At 38.1% G+C, this 20,605-nt stretch overlaps 2 protein-coding genes across 3 annotated transcripts in view; one reads left to right on the top strand and one right to left on the bottom strand.

Moving 5' to 3' along the window:
- Positions 1 to 1,126: 1,126 nt before the first annotated feature.
- hbegfa (heparin-binding EGF-like growth factor a) lies at positions 1,127 to 4,268 on the bottom strand. Its single transcript, XM_079838712.1, has 6 exons — positions 4,086 to 4,268; positions 3,299 to 3,508; positions 2,999 to 3,203; positions 2,644 to 2,799; positions 2,471 to 2,561; positions 1,127 to 2,373 (listed from the first exon to the last, which is right to left on the bottom strand). Exons 1-5 carry the CDS (start codon positions 4,144 to 4,146, stop codon positions 2,489 to 2,491), a joined length of 705 nt encoding a protein of 234 aa, XP_079694838.1. The 5' UTR covers positions 4,147 to 4,268; the 3' UTR covers positions 1,127 to 2,373; positions 2,471 to 2,488.
- A 2,075-nt stretch (positions 4,269 to 6,343) lies between these two features.
- Positions 6,344 to 20,605, top strand: part of rufy1 (RUN and FYVE domain containing 1) — an 18,705-nt gene continuing 4,443 nt past the window's right edge. Inside the window, exons 1-12 of one of the 2 annotated variants that reach the window (XM_079838321.1) lie at positions 6,344 to 6,648; positions 9,418 to 9,591; positions 10,518 to 10,635; positions 10,746 to 10,847; positions 11,954 to 12,077; positions 12,158 to 12,219; positions 13,019 to 13,154; positions 15,695 to 15,796; positions 15,920 to 16,036; positions 16,126 to 16,293; positions 16,375 to 16,472; positions 16,697 to 16,816. In XM_079838321.1, coding sequence (XP_079694447.1) covers positions 6,375 to 6,648; positions 9,418 to 9,591; positions 10,518 to 10,635; positions 10,746 to 10,847; positions 11,954 to 12,077; positions 12,158 to 12,219; positions 13,019 to 13,154; positions 15,695 to 15,796; positions 15,920 to 16,036; positions 16,126 to 16,293; positions 16,375 to 16,472; positions 16,697 to 16,816 — 1,595 coding nt within the window. In that variant the 5' untranslated portion in view covers positions 6,344 to 6,374. The remainder of the gene's footprint in view (positions 6,649 to 9,417; positions 9,592 to 10,517; positions 10,636 to 10,745; positions 10,848 to 11,953; positions 12,078 to 12,157; positions 12,220 to 13,018; positions 13,155 to 15,694; positions 15,797 to 15,919; positions 16,037 to 16,125; positions 16,294 to 16,374; positions 16,473 to 16,696; positions 16,817 to 20,605) is intronic. The other variant, XM_079838320.1, reaches the window with a different exon arrangement.

Raw genomic sequence — 20,605 nt, 5'->3', positions numbered from 1 at the left:
TCTTTTCTCCCGCATTCACATGCATGTGAATGGAAGTCAATGGAACGAAAACTGTCGTGTGAATAACACGACACCTCATTTAAAGGTGTACAAAATGAACCTTTAGCCCAACACATTCTGGTGGCCTAATGAGTTTCCCAACTGTCAGTGTGCGCACTTCCATTGTACGATGGAAATGGGCCATTGTTACAGCAGGAAACACCTTGCTCAACAAATTGGTTTGGAGAAAAGGCAAGTTTTTACCAGCAAACATTAAATGTTACTCAACTGAGTCATTTTACACAACTAATGGAGATGTCTTAAAGGCAGAGCCACTACAAGCAATGTCTGAGTGCATGTCATCATAACCGTCTTGAATTATGTACTGTAAGCCCGACGTACTGCCAGGGTGTGACCCAAACCCATATGTACAGTATTCCGACCAGATGTGGTTGAGTTAGATTGGATAGCTCATAAAGCAAGAGAATGATGTCATCCCTAAAAGAGGGCCGTCGGCCACCCAGCGTGTGATGAGCTGCCCGTATCCCCTGCCAGGTCAGTCAGCTGACCACGCAATATCCAGTTACTGAAAGCTGAGTGAACTTATTCAAGTAAAACAATAAACGCTCATGGTATCCTTTAGTATCAGTAACAAATGGTGATAAAGTTCGGACCCCCCCCCGTATGAAGGATGTCACCCAACAGGAGCTTTACAAACAAACAGCATGAGTCATGCATTCAAGCAGACAGGCACTGTGCGAAACAAGCTGGGCTTGTTAATGCATTTTGCGGAGGTGGTTCGCCACAGACATTTAAGAATCGGTTTAAAACAGTGTGGGTCAAAGGTTAAAAAACCAACAAAAGATCTGAGCCCAACATCTGTGACATTCAAAAGGAAATGAGCTCTGTGGTGTGGGTTCCTACGGAGTCTTTCAAGTCTGTCGCAGATCCAGTTTTTATAGATTTTGGAGTATATAATGGAAGTCTTGTTGCTGAAGGTGTGGCCATCACACAAGCATTGCAACGTTCCATAGAGGAAGTGTAATTTCATGATGATGCAAGCAAGTTATGCGGGTAATGCAAGGTGAGAAATTGCATGTGATGGGCGTGTTTGTGAAAGAAAGTTTATTGTTAATGTAAAATGGCCACAATGCAGATCACATGTTTAGGATACAGGTGCAAGTCACATGAAAGAAATCTTTGGAATTGGAAGCAGGAGGCAGGCTAGACAAATACTTAAGCCAAAACGTAGACATTACACTATCCATGTCGCTATTCCAGTTTTCAAAAATATCCTCAAAATGGGAAACCGGTCCTAACTGCTCTCATGAGGAAATGACTCATTGCGTCACACTGGAATCTTCCTCCTTGTGAACATGGGAGCGTACAAAGCTCTAATGAAAATACAATAAATTGGTATTTTATGTAAAGAGGTTTTATTTGTATGAATTTCTTGTCTGGGCATTTAAAAAAAAAAAAATACTCTACATACAATGAGAGAATGAGGAAACAATGTCTTTGTCTTATAGAGCAGGATGCTGAAATTAAACAAATTAACTGCTCGAAATAATTCACATTTCATAATTTGCACACTGTTCAATAACAGTGATTTTTACTGGCCAAAAAAAAAAAACCTCTCCTAAAAATAAATAAATAAAAAACCTTGAAAAATACATTCTAACACTGTCCTGGACATCAAGATACAAATAATCATTCCAAAATATTCTCTTCATTAAATGCGTCAAAAAAATATCAAAATAGCATATGGTTGTAATATAGTATATTTTTACTATAATTTTGATTTTCAGTCTACCATTGTTCAGTACTCACTGAGACACGGATTGCTATTGCTTTTTTTAATAAATAAAATTTTACATCGACATACAACACAAAGACTTTCAAATACGTTGCCAGTGCATTAGGGCTGGACAAGGTTGGTCTAAATCCAAATAAATATTAGATATATATATATATACATAAATAAATAAATTAAAGCATAGCCAGCAACGGTTAAATACACAGTGCACAAGACAAACAAAAATGCTTATTTGTAAGAATACTCATGTCAGGCTAAGCTTCTTCAGTACTAGAAAAAGCCTAGCCTCGAAAACTCAAACTACATTCCCAACCCTGAAGAGTTCCTTCTTATTCTCTATCAAAAAGTTCAGGTTCTCTTCCCGACCGAGTCCGTCAGGGTCCGGTTGGTGGCAAGTTTTGAACTCTCCTGCGAACCTTTTAGTCATTTTTTCGAGTCAGGCCCTTGACAGAGGCGCCATGACTCCTGCCAAACAAACGCGGTCACTCTTCCCTCTTCTGCAGCACGCCGTGCCCGCTGCTCCCCACAACATTCAACTTTGCCACTTCATTTTGAGGTAGAATTTCCACACGGTCGCCCTGAAATAAAACAAGAACCCAGATGTCAGGCGACCGAGTCAAATCAGGCTGGATGAGTTGAAGCAGTATATACACACAAACGGATGACTTCACTCACCGTTCTCTCCCTTCTCGTTTAGTGGTGTGGGGCGGCTCCCAGTTTCACCTTCTCCTCATTTTCCACATTATATGCACCTTGCTTGTGAAACCTAGATGATAAAAAGACTGGCATTATGACGGGCTGCAATGCAGACATCTTATATAGACTGAAGACGGTGGTTAACAACAAACCTGAGTGCCATGAGAAGTCCAATGATGGTGAGACATAACGAAGAGAGAACCACAGCCACCACAGCGAGCGCCGTAGTGCGGTCGTAAGCGTCACGATTCGTCTTTACTTCCAGGGAGAAAAGGTGACATCGCTCTCCTGAGTAGCCCTGCTCACATCTGGAGGGAAAGAAAAATAGCCATTGATTCTCATGGACGGCTATTCAATTCAAATGTATTTGTATAGCGCTTTTCACGATACATATCGTTTCAAAGTAGCTTCACAGAAAATGCAAGATGCTAGAAGATAGAACCATTTAAATATAATAGAAATAAAATACAAACATGGCAGGCGATATGGCTTAAGGGAAGTGCTTACATGCATGAGGGCCCCTTTATGTCCCTCAGGTACTGGCAGGTCCCGTGGATACAAAAGCTCTTGTACTTTCCTAGACAAGGATTCCTTTTCTTGCCTTTTCCCTTTCCTTTTCCTTTCTTCCTTCCGAGCCCCTTCCTCTTTGAATCTTCAAGTATCTCTGCATTCAAAACTGCACTCGGGTCTTTGGGTTTGCTTGAAAACGCAACTGTTTTGGTGGTAGAGAGGAGAAAATATCCGGTTAACTCATATTGAAACGAATACTACGGCACACATGCAGAAGAAAAAAGAAACAACAATTACCCATTGGCAGCCCATAAGCTCCCGAAAACTCATCCTCCTCTTCATCGTCATAGTAATACTCCTCGTCTTCCTCATCGAATTCCACTTTCTTGTTATCCAAAGTAGTCCTCTTCTCATTCAATGCTTCCAAAAGGTCAACCACAGCGGTTTGTGCAGGCCTTTCGCTCTCAAACCGCTCTATGGACGCACAGCTCACCGACATGACAGCCACTGAATGGGAAAACATAGTACATCGCCATTAAAAATTGTTTATGGTGATGCAGTGGATTGTAATAATATACTCATTGAGACTCTCAGAATTGTATTCTCATTTTCCTTCATTAATGCAAAGAGCACATCAATATTTCTCACTTTAACTAGAATTAAAACAGTTCATTTTCCAGTTCTCGTGGCTGACACAAATAAGCATGTTTTTAAAACTAATAATAGTTTGTGTGCATTACCGAATACCCCTAGAGGGTGCTGAGGGGCTTCATTTACAAAAATCTTGCATGCACAGACACTGAGCTAACGAATGAACTCATGAGACAAAAATAAATATATCCCAGAATATTCTTAAAACAGAATGACATTGTTGACCCATTAATAGATTCACTGGCAAATCCGAGATTTTGAAGGGTAAAAAAGGGTCTTAAGTATTAAATAAGCCCTGTTATGAAAACTCCACATATATACAAAGGATTTAATCATTCAAAACTGTAGATTTTACACTTATATAACTAGCTCGGGGTTGTAATGCGACAACCTTCAGCACCAAGTGACCGTCTGTCAGATATAGCCTACTCACCGATGGTGAAGACAAAAAGACGCAAAACGTTTAAAAACTTCATATTTTCCCTTCTGGTCATGACGACGATAGAGTCAGTTGTTATAAATAAAATCCTTCCCGCTCTCTTAATTCCTTTGAAGACACAGGAGATTGTTACTTTGTGTCTTCGAGTGTTACTTTGTTACTGTGAGCGTCTCTCGTGCGTCAAGGTTAAAAAATCAGCCGAGTCTCAGTGACAGCCGTTTAAATATGATTATGGCCATGGCCACGCCCACCAGAGCTTTAACAGATTGTGTTTCAAGAAAAAAATGCTTGCAGATTTTATTTATTTATTTATTTGTTTAACTATGAAGTAATGTTGATAGAATAACACATTTTGAGTAAAAAAAAAAAAAGTGAAAAATCTGTTTTTTTTTCTGCCAACTTCACTTGGCATTTTCATAATCTCATATATTTACAACTTATGTAGGCTACCTATTATTTTACCAATTTTAGTTCATGCATATTTCAAATAAATTGTCATTGTTACTTGAACGACTATCACAATTTATTGATTTATTGACATTTATGCGCAAGAAAAATAGAAAGGCTAGAAAAATAAGAAAAAATAGTTTGTCGTTCAAACTTCAATATTTGTACATTGTTTGTCATTAAATTAGACTTTTTAAATTAAATTAGTCATTAGATTAAAATGATATGCATATATATATATATATATATATATATATATATATATATATATATATATATATATATATTATATATATATATATTATATATATATATATATATATATATATATATATATATATATATATATATATATACACACACACACACACACACACATATAAATGTCTTGAAAGAGAAAGAAAATGTAATATTGTACATACATTTCCACCCTTAATATTATATATAAGCATATAATAATATATAAAATATATAATTATATATAAAATAAGCCCATTAAGAGTGGAAATTGATGTACAATAGGCTATAAAAGTTTATTTTTCTCTTTCTTTTTCAAGACATTTCTAACTAGAACTATTAAAATAGAAAGGCTAGAAAAATAAGAAAAAATTGTTTGTCGTTCAAACTTCAATATTTGTACGTTGTTTCTCATTAAATTAGACTTATTAAATTACTCAATAGATTAAAATAATATGCATATATATATATATATATATATATATATATATATATATATATATATATATATATATATATATATATATATATATATATATATATATATATATATATATATATAACATACATGTCTTGAAAGAGAAAGAAAATGTTATATTGTACATACATTTCCACCCTTAATATTATATATAAGCATATAATAATATATAAAGTATATAATTATATATAAAATAAGCACATTAAGAGTGGAAATTGATGTACAATATAAAAAGTTTATTTTTCTCTTTCTTTTTCAAGACATGTCTAACTATTAAAACAAGCATTACTCAATGATCTGATGAGGATATGAATGTTACTTAATGGTTTGATGTACAAATCCCTGTAGTGAAGCAAATACACCAGGTTCAGCTGCATTTGACCTAATACCAGACTTCATTTCCTCTTCTGGCAATCTGCTGTGATTAAATGAATGAGAACATTCATGACCAAACATTAAATTGCTTTACATGTTAAGATCTGACAAATATCATCTTAATCCTTAACCGCGACTGCAGTGTCACACCTACTAGTGACTTTTGGTAATCCATCACAATTATTGGACATCAAGAGAAACTTTTGAAAATAAAATGTAAGCACTTAAGCCAGGTTGTTAAAATCCTCAAAACTACTTTGCATCAGAGACATCTTTCCCTGTTGTATAGGACTACACAGTGAACAAACAGCATCATGCATATTTATGATCAGTGTTTCGCCATTCAAGGAAACAAAATGGCGTTCGCTTCTGCCATCTAGTGGATATGTGAACTGTTACATAGAGAGGCAAACCAGCATAAAGATACAATTTGCAAAGTTTCTATTTTCAAGTGTATCGCAGATTAAACTGTAAAAGGTCAACAATCTATCTAGCCGTCGGGAAGTTTTTTAATCTATATTTAATACCTTTTGCTGTTTTTATTATTTGATTTGATTTCCTAATTAATTTCTATTAGATTTTAAATAATTTAATAATCGTTCAATAAATAATTAATTTGTTTAAATTGATGGCTAAAAATATTTGTTTTAAAAGTAAAAATCTGCTCGCTCGCAAATCGATTTGTCTCCCCTAAGCGCTCAAAACCGATTGCTCTGGTCTTGAGTCACATGTTTTGACAAGTAAACATGGCGGACGAGGACCCAAACACGAAAGTTGAATGCGAGGACGTTCCTGCAAAAGAAGAAAGTCCAGAGGCTACGGAACCTGAGCAAGATGATGTCGCCGACGAGGCCCAGAAGGACAAACCGGCAGACAGCTCTTGGTCTGCGCCGATTTTGTCGTTCGCTCGTAAAGCGACGGAGACGCTGAGCATAGGAGTGAATCATTACAGCGCGGGCTTAAAGGGATCTGACACATCACAACACTCCTCTGACACCTCTGACCCCATAAAGACAGCAGGTAGGACACCTGTTCTACAATTTGACATTTAAATATAGGGATAAGAACGTCCACTGACTGCAGTTTACTTGCTAAGATGAGTAACGTTAGTTAATAACAGAACTAACAAAAAGTGTAAGGTATTACCATGGTACTTGGCTATTGCCATGATATTGTATATAAACATACATGCGTGTATCATGGCAATATCACAACATAAATTGGTAGTTGACAAATAACTTAAACACATTTTACGTTAAGATATGTAAGAATGTATAAGTGAATGTGTGTTTTTTTACGCTGAAGTTTTAAACCAGCCTTTTTGCTGAAGCAGAGTAGGTTTTTAAAATGTATATCGCATGTAGGTTCAGGGAGTTTCAGTCTTAGATGCCACAGAATCCACAAAATGATCAACCTTGTGTGAGGAGGGACATTCATCCTAAAGTTTTAAAAGACAGCTACTGCATCTGTTATCTGTCATGTACAAATACCCAATCCTACAGTGAAAAATGTGTATAAAATTAAATTATTATATTAAATGAAATGTGGAAAATATTTACTTTCTGTTACATTACGGTTACATTCTGTTACATGCACATGAAGTGGCCGTATCTAGGTCCGTGTAGGTCCCCAGGGCTCTGGACTCTGGGGTTAGGCGGGGCCTCTCGGGAGGTCCCTGACCCTGGAGTCCCGACTCCTGAACCCTGGGGCGGCTCCCTTCCCAAATAACAGCCAGTTATAAATGGGAGATTTCCAGAGAAAACAACAATATCTCGGTCCATGTAAGTCCCCGGGGCTCTGGACTCTGGGGTTAGGTGGGTCCTTTCGGGAGGTCCCTGACCCTGGAGTCCCGAACCCTGGGCCAGCTCCCTTCCCAAATAACAGCCAGTTATACATGGGTGAGTTCCAGAGCAAACGACAATATCTCGGTCCATGTAAGTCCCCGGGGCTCTGGACTCTGGGGTTAGGTGGGTCCTTTCGGGAGGTCCCTGACCCTGGAGTCCCGAACCCTGGGCCAGCTCCCTTCCCAAATAACAGCCAGTTATACATGGGTGAGTTCCAGAGAAAACGACAATATCTCGGTCCATGTAAGTCCCCGGGGCTCTGGACTCTGGGGTTAGCTGGATCCTCTCGGGTGGTCCTTAACCCCGAAGTCCCGAATTCTGTGGTGGCTTCCTTCCCTAGTAACGGCCAGTTATACATGGGTTAGTTCTAGAGAAAAGGGCCTATATCTTTGTTCAGGAAAGGCTCTGGACTCTTTGGTTAGGAGGGGCCCCTCCGGAGCCCCAGGGACCTGTGCTGGAATCTCAGACCTGGGTGCATTGGAAGTAGGGCTGTGCGATATAAAAGAAAAATGCGATATCCTTGTTTAATAATGCGATATTCGATATGCGATACGATATTGCTTTAAGTGTGTAAAATCCATTTCTTTCCCTAACTGATATCTTTCACTTAAAGCATAACTGACTGTGTTTACATGAATACTCATCAAGACAGCCATTTTGACACAACTGTGTGTATTTGACAGTTTGAGTGTGTAACATGACATGAAAAAAAGAACAGCTTGTGCGCACGTTTCGGTGTGTGTGTTAGACAGCAGACAGCACGAGACTGCAAGGAGTTGTTTTTCGCAAGTTATTGCATTTAATAACTCTTTTTAACGTCAAGCAAGTCACACAAGTAACAGTCGTGTGCCCAGTCTGTTCTCTGCTATATGTGTCGACCTAAAACGTACACTTTTCACATTGTTGAAGTAGCCTCTTCAAATAATTCCGATATTGCGTGCCCCTGGGATATGAATATTGCGATATGTATGTACACTTGCAATATTTCGATAATTCCGATATATTGCGCAGGCCTAATTCAAAGGGGCCCCTCAAGACCTTTCATCGTCTTTAATTTGAAGGTCCTATAGGTCATATAAGACCTCCAAAGAAGGTAGTTATGTATTTATTTATTTGTACTTTTTTTAATATACACTTTTTCTCTTCTAAACATTTCTATAGACACTCTAGCTCTCCCTTGTGTCCCCTGGACCCCAGTAAAAAAAATTAAGCATTTGCTTGATGAGAAATATGAAACCGCATGAGTAATAATTATACAGTGTACTAAAGTAAAAGTAATTAAAAAATATAGCAGGTCAATCTACTGCTGACACTGCTTGAAATGTCATGTTAGCCTTCCAAATACTAAGATATATGACTGAATATAGTAACATTTCAGTACTATGGGATATGACAAAGAATATTACTATTTGATAGCTTCAAACCACACCAGTACAGTTTTATAACAGAGACCTAGATGCCAGAAAACCATTCAAAAGAATGTCCAGGTCCAAGTTATTGCATCAAACAGGTTAATCTATTCATGAGCTGAACTCTTATCTGGCCATTATTCAGTATTATTACAAGGAACTTGTACATTTAAGCTTCAACATTTTAATACAGCCAGTGATCTATGCTGCCCAACATCTGCAGCTTCTTTAAATATAATGTCAATATATGACATAATTGTTTGTTTGACCATTACAGCATACAGGAAATGAATAATGCACCTGCTTCCTGACTAAGTATTTTTTCTCCAGCAGGAACTTCCACTTCCCCTCCAGTTCCGTTTAAGGCTCTTTTTGTTGTTCTAAGTTACTGTAATATTTTAGTCATTGTTTTGCATCTGCGCTCAATGACTCTCCACCAGTTCAGCTAACCCACAGTGAGCTGATTAGTCCTGCAGATGCCACAGGAAGTGTTTGCACGTGTGTTAATACGTCTGTGTGTTCTCGGATCTGTCCAGCTGTGAAGGATCCCATGGTGGTGGAGAGGTCAAATCTCCTCAACATGATGAAGCTCAGCATTAAGGTTCTGATCCAGTCCTCCCTCAGTCTCGGACGCACGCTGGACTCTGAGTATCCGCCTTTGCAGCAGTTCTTTGTGGTTCTGGAGCACTGCCTTAAACATGGTTTAAAAGGTGAGATGGGACATGAAGCTTTACTCTTTCCCCAACAGCGTTGCTTTAAAAAGGTTTCCATTCAGCGGCAGCATATTTGATCATTTTCACAAATCTTTCATGACCCCCAGAATATTTTGTGGTATCATGAATATCTGACTATGCAATATAAAGAAAGAACAGAGCCTCTGCTTTTTTTTTTTTTAATTCTAGCGTCATGCATTCCGTTTTATATATATCATCCAAAATAAAAGTTTGTTTATATATATATATATATATATATATATATATATATATATATCACACACACACACACACACACACACACACTCTACTGTTCAAAAGTTTTAGATTTAGACTTATGCTCACCAAGGCTGCATTTATTTGATCCAAAATACAGCTAAAAAAAGTCATATTGTGAAATATTTGTAAATGTAATTTATTCCTGTGATCAAATCTGAATTTTCAGCATCATTACTCCAGTCTTCAGTGTCACATGATCCTTCAGAAATCATTCTAATATACTGATTTGCTGCTCAAGAAACATTAATCATTATTATTAATGTTGAAAACAGTTATGTACATTTTTTTCCACTATTTGTTTGATGAATAGAAAGTAAGAAAATGGCTTTTGTACCATTATACATGTCTTTACAGTAACTTTTGATCAATTTAATGCATCCTTGCTGAATAAAAAGTATTAAATTCTTTAATTTCTTTCCCAAAAAAAGATCCCTTACTGACCCCGAACCTTTGAACAGTAGTGTGTAATGTTATATATTAATTTATTTCAAGTAATCAAAATGTTTTAGTTTCCAATAACCCTGCTTCAGAGCTTAATAATACAGAAATGTGCTTAATTGTCATTGATTTCGTGGATTAAAGCCTAAATATGTTCTTGACTTGGCAAATGAATCCTGCATGTTTCTGTCTTTCCTCATGGGCAGTGAGGAAATCTTTCATTGGTCAGAATAAGTCAATCTGGGCTCCTCTGGAGTTGATAGAGAAACTGAGCCCTGAGTCAGCTGATATTGCCACCAGTGTGCGTGATATGCCTGGAATCAAGTAAGTGCCCATCACAAGCGCTTGTCTTGTCTATAATATCATGTTTGAATCCGTGTAATAGGAGAGTGTGCATTTGCTCTTTACATTCATTAGGTTTTGTGTTGTTTCAGGACAGGGCTTGGTCGAGCTCGAGCGTGGCTGCATCTGGCTCTTATGCAGAAGAAGATTGCAGACTACATGAAGGAGCTTATAAACAGAAAAGACCTTCTTGGGTGAGAGCAAGTTATTGGAAAATAATCTTCATCCTTTTCTTCAATCTTTTTCCCATCCGCTAAATTACGCCTATGCTTTCAGGTAAAATAACAGACAGAGTCAATATTCAGGTCATTTCAATCTTATTGATCCTATTGAAAAATAAACCGCAGAACACGTATAATGCAGACCGTGTAAAACTACCATGTCTCCATCACGAACGTGCACAGTGTCAGCATAACCCAAATCTGTACGTTAGATAACCTGAGCAGTTATTTCAACACACGTTAGACACTTTATTTCCACTTTTCGAATATTTTCTTCCTTTTTATTGAAAATAAATGCCTTTCCGATCTGATGTGTGATGGAAAAAGAAAGTAGAGTGAGTTCGGCAAAAGGTGGATTCGAACCTCAGGTCAAATTGCTTCAAAACTCTTTGCCATTCACCTAACCCTTACACTATTACTACTGTCAACAATCCATTGTCTTCCATAATTTTGTTTGCCCCAACCAGACGTCAGTGGGCGGAGTTTACGTAAATAGCATTTGCCGACAAAGCGGGCTATTTGCACTTAGTGTAAATAGACACTCCGATAAAAAAATCTTTGTGAAGATGACTGGCAACAGAAATGTTTTCATCTCTTAATTCTAAAATTTAGACACCGCACACTAAACGACTTTAAATTGAAAAAGTTTTGCCGTTTATTGCGGGCTGATGGACGGGTTCTCTCCCGGGTCAATGCAGTCCTATTTATAGAATTTTGCATCACTGCCTTTTTTTCTAACACACAACTGCAAATAATAGGCTAAGTGAATGGGAGAACACACCTAATTGCCTAACACAGCTGTCAATCAAACTCATCAAGCATTATGCAAAAACACACTATGTATTTTAGATGTTATAATAATTTTGTAATTTACGTTAAAATAATAAAAAAAAAAGTAATAAAATATTATATTGGTATAATAAACTGGCGGGGTCTATTCATCATAGTGGAGGGGCCTATGCCCGTCAGGCCTGCCCAGTAGCTACACCCCTGAATTAGACTCTTGTACAGAATTGATTTGATATCATACAAAAGGTTGTAGTGTTATTAATTAAATCCCTTCTCTTTTTCTTTCTCAGGGAGTTTTATGAGCCTGGGGCTCTTATAATGGAGGAAGAGGGGACTGTGATTGTAGGGATGCTGGTGGGTCTGAATGTGATCGATGCCAATTTGTGTGTGAAAGGAGAGGATCTGGATTCTCAGGTGAAACACATAGCCTTTCAAACCGTGCTGCCAGATACTCTTTGACACTGACTCTAAACACTGCATTGTTGTTGCTGCAGGTGTGCGTCATCGACTTCTCAATGTATCTAAAGGATCCGCAAGCAACTGAGACCAAACAAGAGTGAGTGTGGGATCATTTAGCAAATCATTTAATTATATTTTAGCTAATTTCCTAATTCTGCAATTCTCAATTAACTCTTTCCCTGCCTGCGTTTTTTCTTTTTAAAAGTTGCCAGCCACCGCCAGTTTTTAGTAATTTTTCACAAAAATGAATGTTTTAAGAATATCTGAACATGCATGCAAAAGAAAGAACAGAGCCTCTGCTTTAAAACAAGAAAATGTCTTCATGCATTCTATTATTATCAACACTTGAATGAGGGAAAGTTTAATTAAAAAATGCAACATTTTGAGCAAAAAGCTGAGAAAATCATGTTTTTGTCAAAAGCTACGTCTGGATCAGATTCAGTACTATAATCAAAACCTAGATGGAGCAGATCAAGTCCCCAAAACTTGCACAGTCCTGACCACATCCTGGGTCGACATTTCATCCATTAACATAAGACAGTTTTGATTTATATGCTGTTTATTGTTGTGGATCGCATTCTTTTTCATATGCATCTGCTTACATTTTTGATCTGGAGATACTGTACTCATTCAGGAGATACGTAATAGCGCCCCCTACCTTATAATGGTGATAACACAGAAAGCAGTAAAATCTTGTCAATGGCAGGGAAAGAGTTAAAGAGATAGTTGGAAAAATGAAAATTGTTGTTCCAAACCTGTATGAGTTTCTTTTTTCTGTTGAACACAAATGAAGATATTTCAGAATTATCCTTTTAGGGTGGACTATCCCTTTAATATCACAGTTGTATTCTGTGCAACTATGCTCAGTAATTTTGACTCTTTTTAACTACTAACAGTGATTCAAAAATGACAGCCATTCTTGACCAGAAGCACTACATAGAAGAACTGAACCGTCATCTGAGCTGCACGGTGACGGATCTGCAGGCCAAGATGGACTCGCTGGAGAAGACCAACAACAAACTCATTGAGGAGGTGAAAACACTGTACACACAGAACCTGTTGCATTGATTTTTATGGATTTTATGGGCCTGTTTACACCTGGTCACTTCATGCATTTTCTCTGATCGGTGAATATATAGCCCTCCGAAACGCATTCGAGACACTAGGGCTGTACGATTAATCCAAAAATAATCAAAACCGAAATTCAGAACCTCTAACCGACGTATTTTTCCCATGTCGGTTATTTCGGTTTTCACGTGACTCCGCCCCGTCAGTCACATCAAGTGCAGTTTGCAGGCACACAGAGAGATGCAGGAGCAGTTATCTGTGTTTATAGATGCCCAGAATCACTATAGTAACTGCATGTTTTACACAGTTTATACAGGTCAGTTAATTGCCGTTCTTATAGCCTACGCGCTGCCACCGACACACACACACACACACACATAGACAGTGCGCGCAAGCCCCGAAGCCAGATCTCTTTCACTTTTGTCCTCATAAAGTTTGTCAAGTAAATGCGTTTAAAGTCTTGCGAGTTTGAACATTTAAAGCGATTGTGCTCTATTCAAGAACAATGTTATGGAAAACTTCTCCGTTCAGTGCTCATGAGCTTTTTTCTATGACACAGAGAGCCGAGCCGTGTCGTGTCTCTGACAACGCGCGCGCGCCCTGAAGGCAGACCTCTTTCACCTGCGTCCTCACAAAGCTTTGTCATTTGATTGTGTTTTAAGGCCTGCCAGTTTGAACATTAAAGTGATTTTAGACCATCAGATGTGTGTTATGTTGAACTAATGCCTGATATATTGTGACAAACGCACACTCAGACAGAAGCTCGCACATCACATGAAGATTGCGCGCAGAGAGCAGCGCAGAAACGCAGTGTCAACGCTGTCCTGTGACTAAAGTAAAGTCACTAAAGTAGCTTAGAAACTCAACTCAACCGTTATAGACATATATTTTAATACCTTTGAAGTAAAACCACAGCTTCATAATGAATAGAGACGGTATGAGTAATTCACACACACAATCAATCTCTCATTAATGCATGCAAATAAATGTAATGTAGGCCTACTGTGTTAATTTATCTGTATCTGATGTACAACAAGCAGAAATCTGCCCCATAGACAATAACTGCTGAAAGTGAACCGTTTCCTTCAAGTATTTTAAAATCACAAAGAAATGCACTTTTTCATTAGAAAATAAAATTCCACCTTTTAATAGTAGAAAATATTTACAATAAAAACCTTATCAGGAACTTACTCAAAAACCTTATGAGGGCAACAAAAAAAAATGTAAATGGGTAAAATGTTCAATTAATCAAAGTTTTTTTTTTTTGGTCAAATCGTTACAGCCCTACAAGACACATTTAAATCTGATCACTCAAACCACTTCAGAAGGTGGTCTGAGACACATTCCAAACCAAACTGGACATGTGTAAATGCTTCTGTTCATTGACACCACATATGTAAATTTTACTCCTCCGAAAACAGTAAAAAAATAATGATGCGAGAGCGTGTTATCCGCTTGTTAAGTCGTGACGTAAGGAACGCCCTTTCTGGGTCCAAGCCTCAACTCGTTTCACTTGAGAATGCCATTTATAAGCGCTATTTATTCATATTAAACATCAAACATTAAGAAGTTAAACATTTTAAATACTTACGGTCTACACAACAGTCTCTGTGCTCAAAGTGTTACAGACATAAAAATTTTAATGATTTATAAAAGATGAATCACTGTCTTGCCATCTGGAATTTTGGTATGGAGATAAAGGTTATGATCATAATTTTTGTTGTAGTATTACACCACATTGTGTGTGTATATTAGCACCGTTTGTTGTTTTTCTTGTGGTATGAGAGAGCGTGTGGACCCGGAAGCTCTGCCGCGTGACGTCAGACTTAACAACCCACACTGCATGACTTTACAATAGCAAGAATCGCTGAGGCGGCAACTCTGTCTGGCAAACTACATTTCACAACCTAACGCAAGAACACACGTGCCTCAGTCTGGAGTTTTCGCACAAGACTGGAATTAGTAAAAATGATAGCAGCCCGCGAGAAGGTTGCGATCCAAATTGTCTGTCCACTGAAAGGGAGAAAAAGAAAAAAAGATAATGGAGGAGGAAATGGTTAGGGAGACACAGGGAGCAATGATAGTTTTCTGCAAAGAGAGTTTGAGGTAAATAAATAAATAATTTTGCAATGTGCTGCTGCGGCTGATCAAGCAAATGTTTGTGCTTTGTTTCTGTTTGATATAATTGTCAATACATCTATTAAAATACTGATATTCTGCTCTATAATTACCTGCTGCCCTGCATCTTGCTCTCTCATTGGCTGTAGGTCATAGCCAATGTTATTTTCAGTCAGAACACATTTCACACAGTAGGATTTTTGAATCGCTGACAGGTCCAGATATTGAGAATGCCAAATATCTCACAGGTATTTGGTGAAAACGGGCCCTATCATGTGCTTTTGCATATTTGAATTTGTTGCTTCTAAATCATGCACACTGTTAAATACAGAATTAACATGAAAAATGTATTTAACATTTTTATTTATTTTATGTCTTGTATACAGCTTACAGCAGCCACAGACCGAATCAACGCTCTGCGTGAAGAACAGGAACAACTTAAGCAAGAAAATTCGAGTATTCTTCAAAATAGCCAGAGGAAAGAGGAGGTGAGAGTTGCAATAGAAATGTATTTTGAAAACTTTATAATTCCAAAAGAAAGTTACCTGCCATCAGGCCAGTTTTATTTACCAAGCGAAGCCAAATTTGCCTCACGTTTGGATTGTTTTTAGGTGACTCTGCAAGACAGCCAGGTGGAGCTGGAAACATATCGGCAGACACGTCAGGGTTTGGATGAAATGTACAATGTAGTTTGGAAGCAGTACAAGGAGGAGAAACGAATCCGGCAGGTAAGAATGTAAAATAATCCAGCTCTGAATGGACAATTATTTTTGATTTAGAGTCAATGTTGTATAGAGCCAATTGCTTGTCTAATCAGGAGCTTCAAAAGGAGCTGGAGCTGCAGATCAGTCTGAAACAGGAAATGGAAGTTGCCATGAAACTTCTGGAAAAGGACACGCATGAGAAACAAGACTCGCTGGCCGCACTACGACAACAGTTGGACCAAGTCAAGAATCTCAACATACAGATGTTCAACAAAGCACAGGTGTTACATTTGTTTGTCTGTACAGCGTGTTACTGGAATAGGATCACTTGTAACCACTTGTCCTTTCATCTGACCCATAAGGAGTCCGATCGAGTGGCCCAGAAAAAAGTGGAGGACATGCTCCAGCTGGAAAAGAAGATGATTCAGATGGAAGCTACCATGAAAGAACTGGAGCAGAGGTGCCAGCACATTTAAGGATCAATTCACCCAAAAGTCACTTACTTGCCCTTATCTTGTTCCAAACCTGTAGGACTTTCTTTTTTCTTCTTAGACTTTGGGGGGACAAGTCATACCGGTTTAAAACAACATAGTGACAGATGTTTCATTGAACTTTTGAGATATTTATGATATGATGTATATGGACTTTTTCTAACCCTCATTAACACGAGAATTTGCTCCTCAGGCTTCAAAATTCAGAAAATGTGCGCAAGAACGCGGATGAAAGCCAGAATGAGCTGAGATCAGAGATGAAAGGGAAAGTAAACGCGCTGCAGAAGCGTCTCTCTGACCTCGACACGCTCAGGTAAATTGGGCTTCTGTAAATGCTAACTTTCACCCCTCAAGATCTGGATTTATTACAGGGTTCCCATAGGTCTTAAAGAGTCTTAGATTCAGTTTCATCAAATGGATGTCCAACAGGCTTAAGGCCTGTACACACCGGGACGAATATCGCGCTCTTATCGCCAGCGTTTTTCGTGCCGTTTTTCGGCGCGTCTTGAGTGTTCACACCCAAGCGATTTTCACTGGCGCTGCGCAGAGTGAACGTGCACATTCAGTCGATGCGCTCCCGGTACACAAGATGGTGCTGCAGCACTTTACGCCTCTGACACTCGCTTGTCACACAGAAGAAGAAGAGAGGCAGTATTTACGTGCTTGCCAAAACCACAGATATATTATGTATATGGACAAAACCATTCACACACTTTTTGCTAACTGGCAAGCAGCATTAGCAGCTCATCTTCTTCTTTGTCTACTTACTACTTCTTCGTCGTATCAATGTGTGCTCGGCAAGAGCGTTTTGTGCTTGAGCGCCACCAAGTCGTGTTTTACTGTCACTTCAGCAGCTCCAGGCACGTGAACAAAAGCGCCGATCTCATTGGTCGGACAGTTTTTTACGCGCCGCGTCAAAATAAAAAAACGAACCCGAGGCGTTTTTTTAAAAATGACGCTTTTACGCCTGCCGTTTTGCGCGTCGGTGTGAACACTCACATTGGCGCCCATTGTTTAGTCCCGAGGCGTTAAACGACGGCGATAAACGCGTGCGAAAATCGCCCCGGTGTGAACAGGCCTTTAGGCTACATTCACACTGCAAGTCCAATTCCGATTATTTGTGTATCCGATCTGATTGTGTATCACAACTGTTCAGATCTGATTTGTGTGTCCCATGCCACTCTTTTGTTTTCTGGAATATCTGCATTAGTTTTGATGACAATGATATAGCATTGGTAGGTATACAGCCGCAACATGGAGGGGTTTGCAATCCAGATGTCGTCTTATTTACAAAATGACTACTGTGTTTTATGAGGCGGCGGCAGAACCGTGGGAGGCTTTTTTCTGTGCTGTCGTTTCAAAACATGTCTGCTGTACAAGGCCTGTACACACCGGGACGAATATCGCACATGCTTATCGCCAGCGTTTTTCGTGACGTTTTTCGGCGCATCTTGACCAAAGCGATTTTCACTGGCGATGCGCCGAGTGAATGTGCAAATTCAGTAGATGCGCTCCTGGTACACAAGGTGGTGCTGTGGCACTTTACGCCTCTGACACTCGCTTGTCACACAGAAGAAGAGAGACAGTATTTACGTGCTTGCCAAAACCACAGATATATTATGTCTATGGCCAAAACCATTCACACACTTTTTGCTAACTGGCAAGCAGCATTAGCAGCTCAACTTCTTCTGTGTCTACTTACTACTACTTCGTCGTATCAATGTGTGCTCGGCAAGAGCGTTTTGTGCTTGAGCGCCACCAAGTATGAACGTAGCCTTAAATATCTTGAATAGGATTAATTATCATTCAAGTGCTCTTGCACTTTTGAACAAAAGAACAAACAAACGTGATATGGCCTTAATGAATTTTGAGAATGTTTACATTAGTGCTGGGTTAAAAATATCGATTTTAATCAATTCTCATTTTTACGAACCGATATTGATTCTTAAATCCCAAGGATCGATTAGTCATCCTGTTTTCAATTACGTCCATTTTATTACAAAATTCAAAAACATAAATATTGTTGTGGCGCTGTGACGTGAGATCGCTTTGGCGCAGCTCAGCTCAGAGAAGCGGCTGCGTGGAGCGCACAACTGATCTTCTCTTCCGCCTTAATACCAGTTACAGCACGAAATAAACATGAAAGAACACCTGAAAGTGTGTTAAAAGATAAGTACAACTTACCAAAATCCATATCATGTGACATGGTATCGCTCAGTGTTTCAACCGTGGAAAGACGTCAGTAAAACAGCTTGTAAACAATGTCAAACATTTACCTCAGAGAAACCATATCCAGTGTCCATAAACTCGTTAGTCAGCTAGAAAAATAAACTACAGAGAGGAGCATTTTGCTAAATATATGCACCATATTTCATATTCATTATAATTTTTAATGTTTTTCAATATTTAATGCATGTTTGAATAAATCTGGCAAGTTTTTATGACAGCCACCATTTAAATGTTTGTCTGTATATATATCAAACGAATTGGAGTAGAAATATGATTATGTAATTGTAAAGTTAATATTATAACTTTATTATTATAAAAAACCCGTCATTGAGTGTAATTTAAGTGTTTGCATACAAATCAGTTAATTTTTACCTTTAATATTATACTAGGCTAATGTAGCATAGGCTACAACTGACTCTCATAGTTTACAGCATTAGTTCAGAGATTTGTTTTCCTTGAGAAAATTTGCCATGTATTGTACCTGATATATATCCAAAATAATCGATATTGAATCGTATTGAATTGTGAAAATTGTGTCAGTACAGCCCTAGTTTACATTGTAGTGTTTATATCATACCTGCAAACTAACAACTGCTTTTGATGATGCACATGAAATTTTGTCGATCGAGGACAGCAATGCTAAGTTGATGTTAGGCTAATTCGAGCTAATATTTAATGTTTTTTAAAATGGGAATCGATAAAAGTATTGACTATATTTTGAGACAGGTCTTTTTAATGACAATGGTTTTGTTCAAGGTAATTAAAGCAACAGTTGTTCAATAATGGAAGAATATGTAAAAGTATGGTATTTGGGGTAAAAAAAAGCGCCCCTGCTGTTGGGGCGAAAGGCACAATAATGAACAAACAGCCGGCTGACTCTTCCTTTTGTTCACATGACATAGTTAGATTCAGATGGTAAATATCATATTTTAAGTTGAGTATCCACCTTAGAGATAATCATCATATTTATAATAAATAAATCATATATATTGGTTACTACTGTAAAGCTATATTAAATGATCATGGGATCTCTTTCAGTGTTTTGACAATCTTTACTTTACTTTAAATAATTTTGGTTCAGTATTTTTAATGACAGTATTTTGAACAAAAATTAACTCTTTTATTTATCAAAATAAACCAAAAATAGTACAAACTTTGCTTAAGTGATTGTTTTGAACAAGTATTAGTTTGGACATTTATTGTTGTTATCATTTATAATGATCATTTTGAAATTCTAATTCTTCATGGTTTGTGAGCGGTATCATTTTATAAACCTTTTTATTTTGTCAACCTGTACTATTTAAACGTTAGGTTTTTTAAATAATTGTTTTCATTAAGTTTATGGTTTTTGATGTTGCCATATGTTTCTCTGCCCCACCCATATGGTTATACCTATAGGTAATGCATTGTTTGTGCAGGTCTTAAAGGTGTACTATGTAACATTTTTTCAGTAAAATAACCAAAAACCACTAGGCCAGTGTTATATATTTTGTTCAGTTGAGTACTTACCACATCCCAAATGTTACCAACTATTTGTAAATCTTGAGATAATTGCTATTTTACCCAAGGAACCGGGATGTGTGAGGGAGTCGCCTGTCGATGGCGTCATATTTGCGTTCCCCTCGGTTTCCGGTTTTATTTTGCAGAAACGCTTTACTCTCACTGCAGTGTGAACAAGTGTCATAGCAGCCGCCGAGCGAACGCACAGAGTAATGTCATAACATCATTTAACACACTCCGATGTATCTAATATGATAAACAGAGCTGCGTTACCTCATACTCATGACCGGAAAAACGGAAGTGCGCCGGCGACTGTGGGATAAAAAAAAAATACCCGCCGCTGATTATGCCATAATAAAAGTCCCGCCGCTCT

The sequence above is a fragment of the Gobio gobio genome, assembly GCF_949357685.1.
Source record: "Gobio gobio genome assembly, chromosome: 16".
NCBI lineage: Eukaryota > Metazoa > Chordata > Actinopteri > Cypriniformes > Gobionidae > Gobio > Gobio gobio.
This window is presented reverse-complemented; position numbering and strand designations above follow the sequence as displayed.

What these genes read in the sequence shown, in the direction of transcription:
- hbegfa (XM_079838712.1), bottom strand. Translation starts at nt 4,146, where the DNA reads ATGACCAGAAGGGAAAATATGAAGTTTTTAAACGTTTTGCGTCTTTTT. An exon ending in AGCTTATGGGCTGCCAATGG is followed by an intron (nt 3,204 to 3,298) that starts GTAATTGTTGTT and finishes CCACCAAAACAG; the next exon opens with TTGCGTTTTCAAGCAAACCC. An exon ending in ATAAAGGGGCCCTCATGCAT is followed by an intron (nt 2,800 to 2,998) that starts GTAAGCACTTCC and finishes CTTTCCCTCCAG; the next exon opens with ATGTGAGCAGGGCTACTCAG.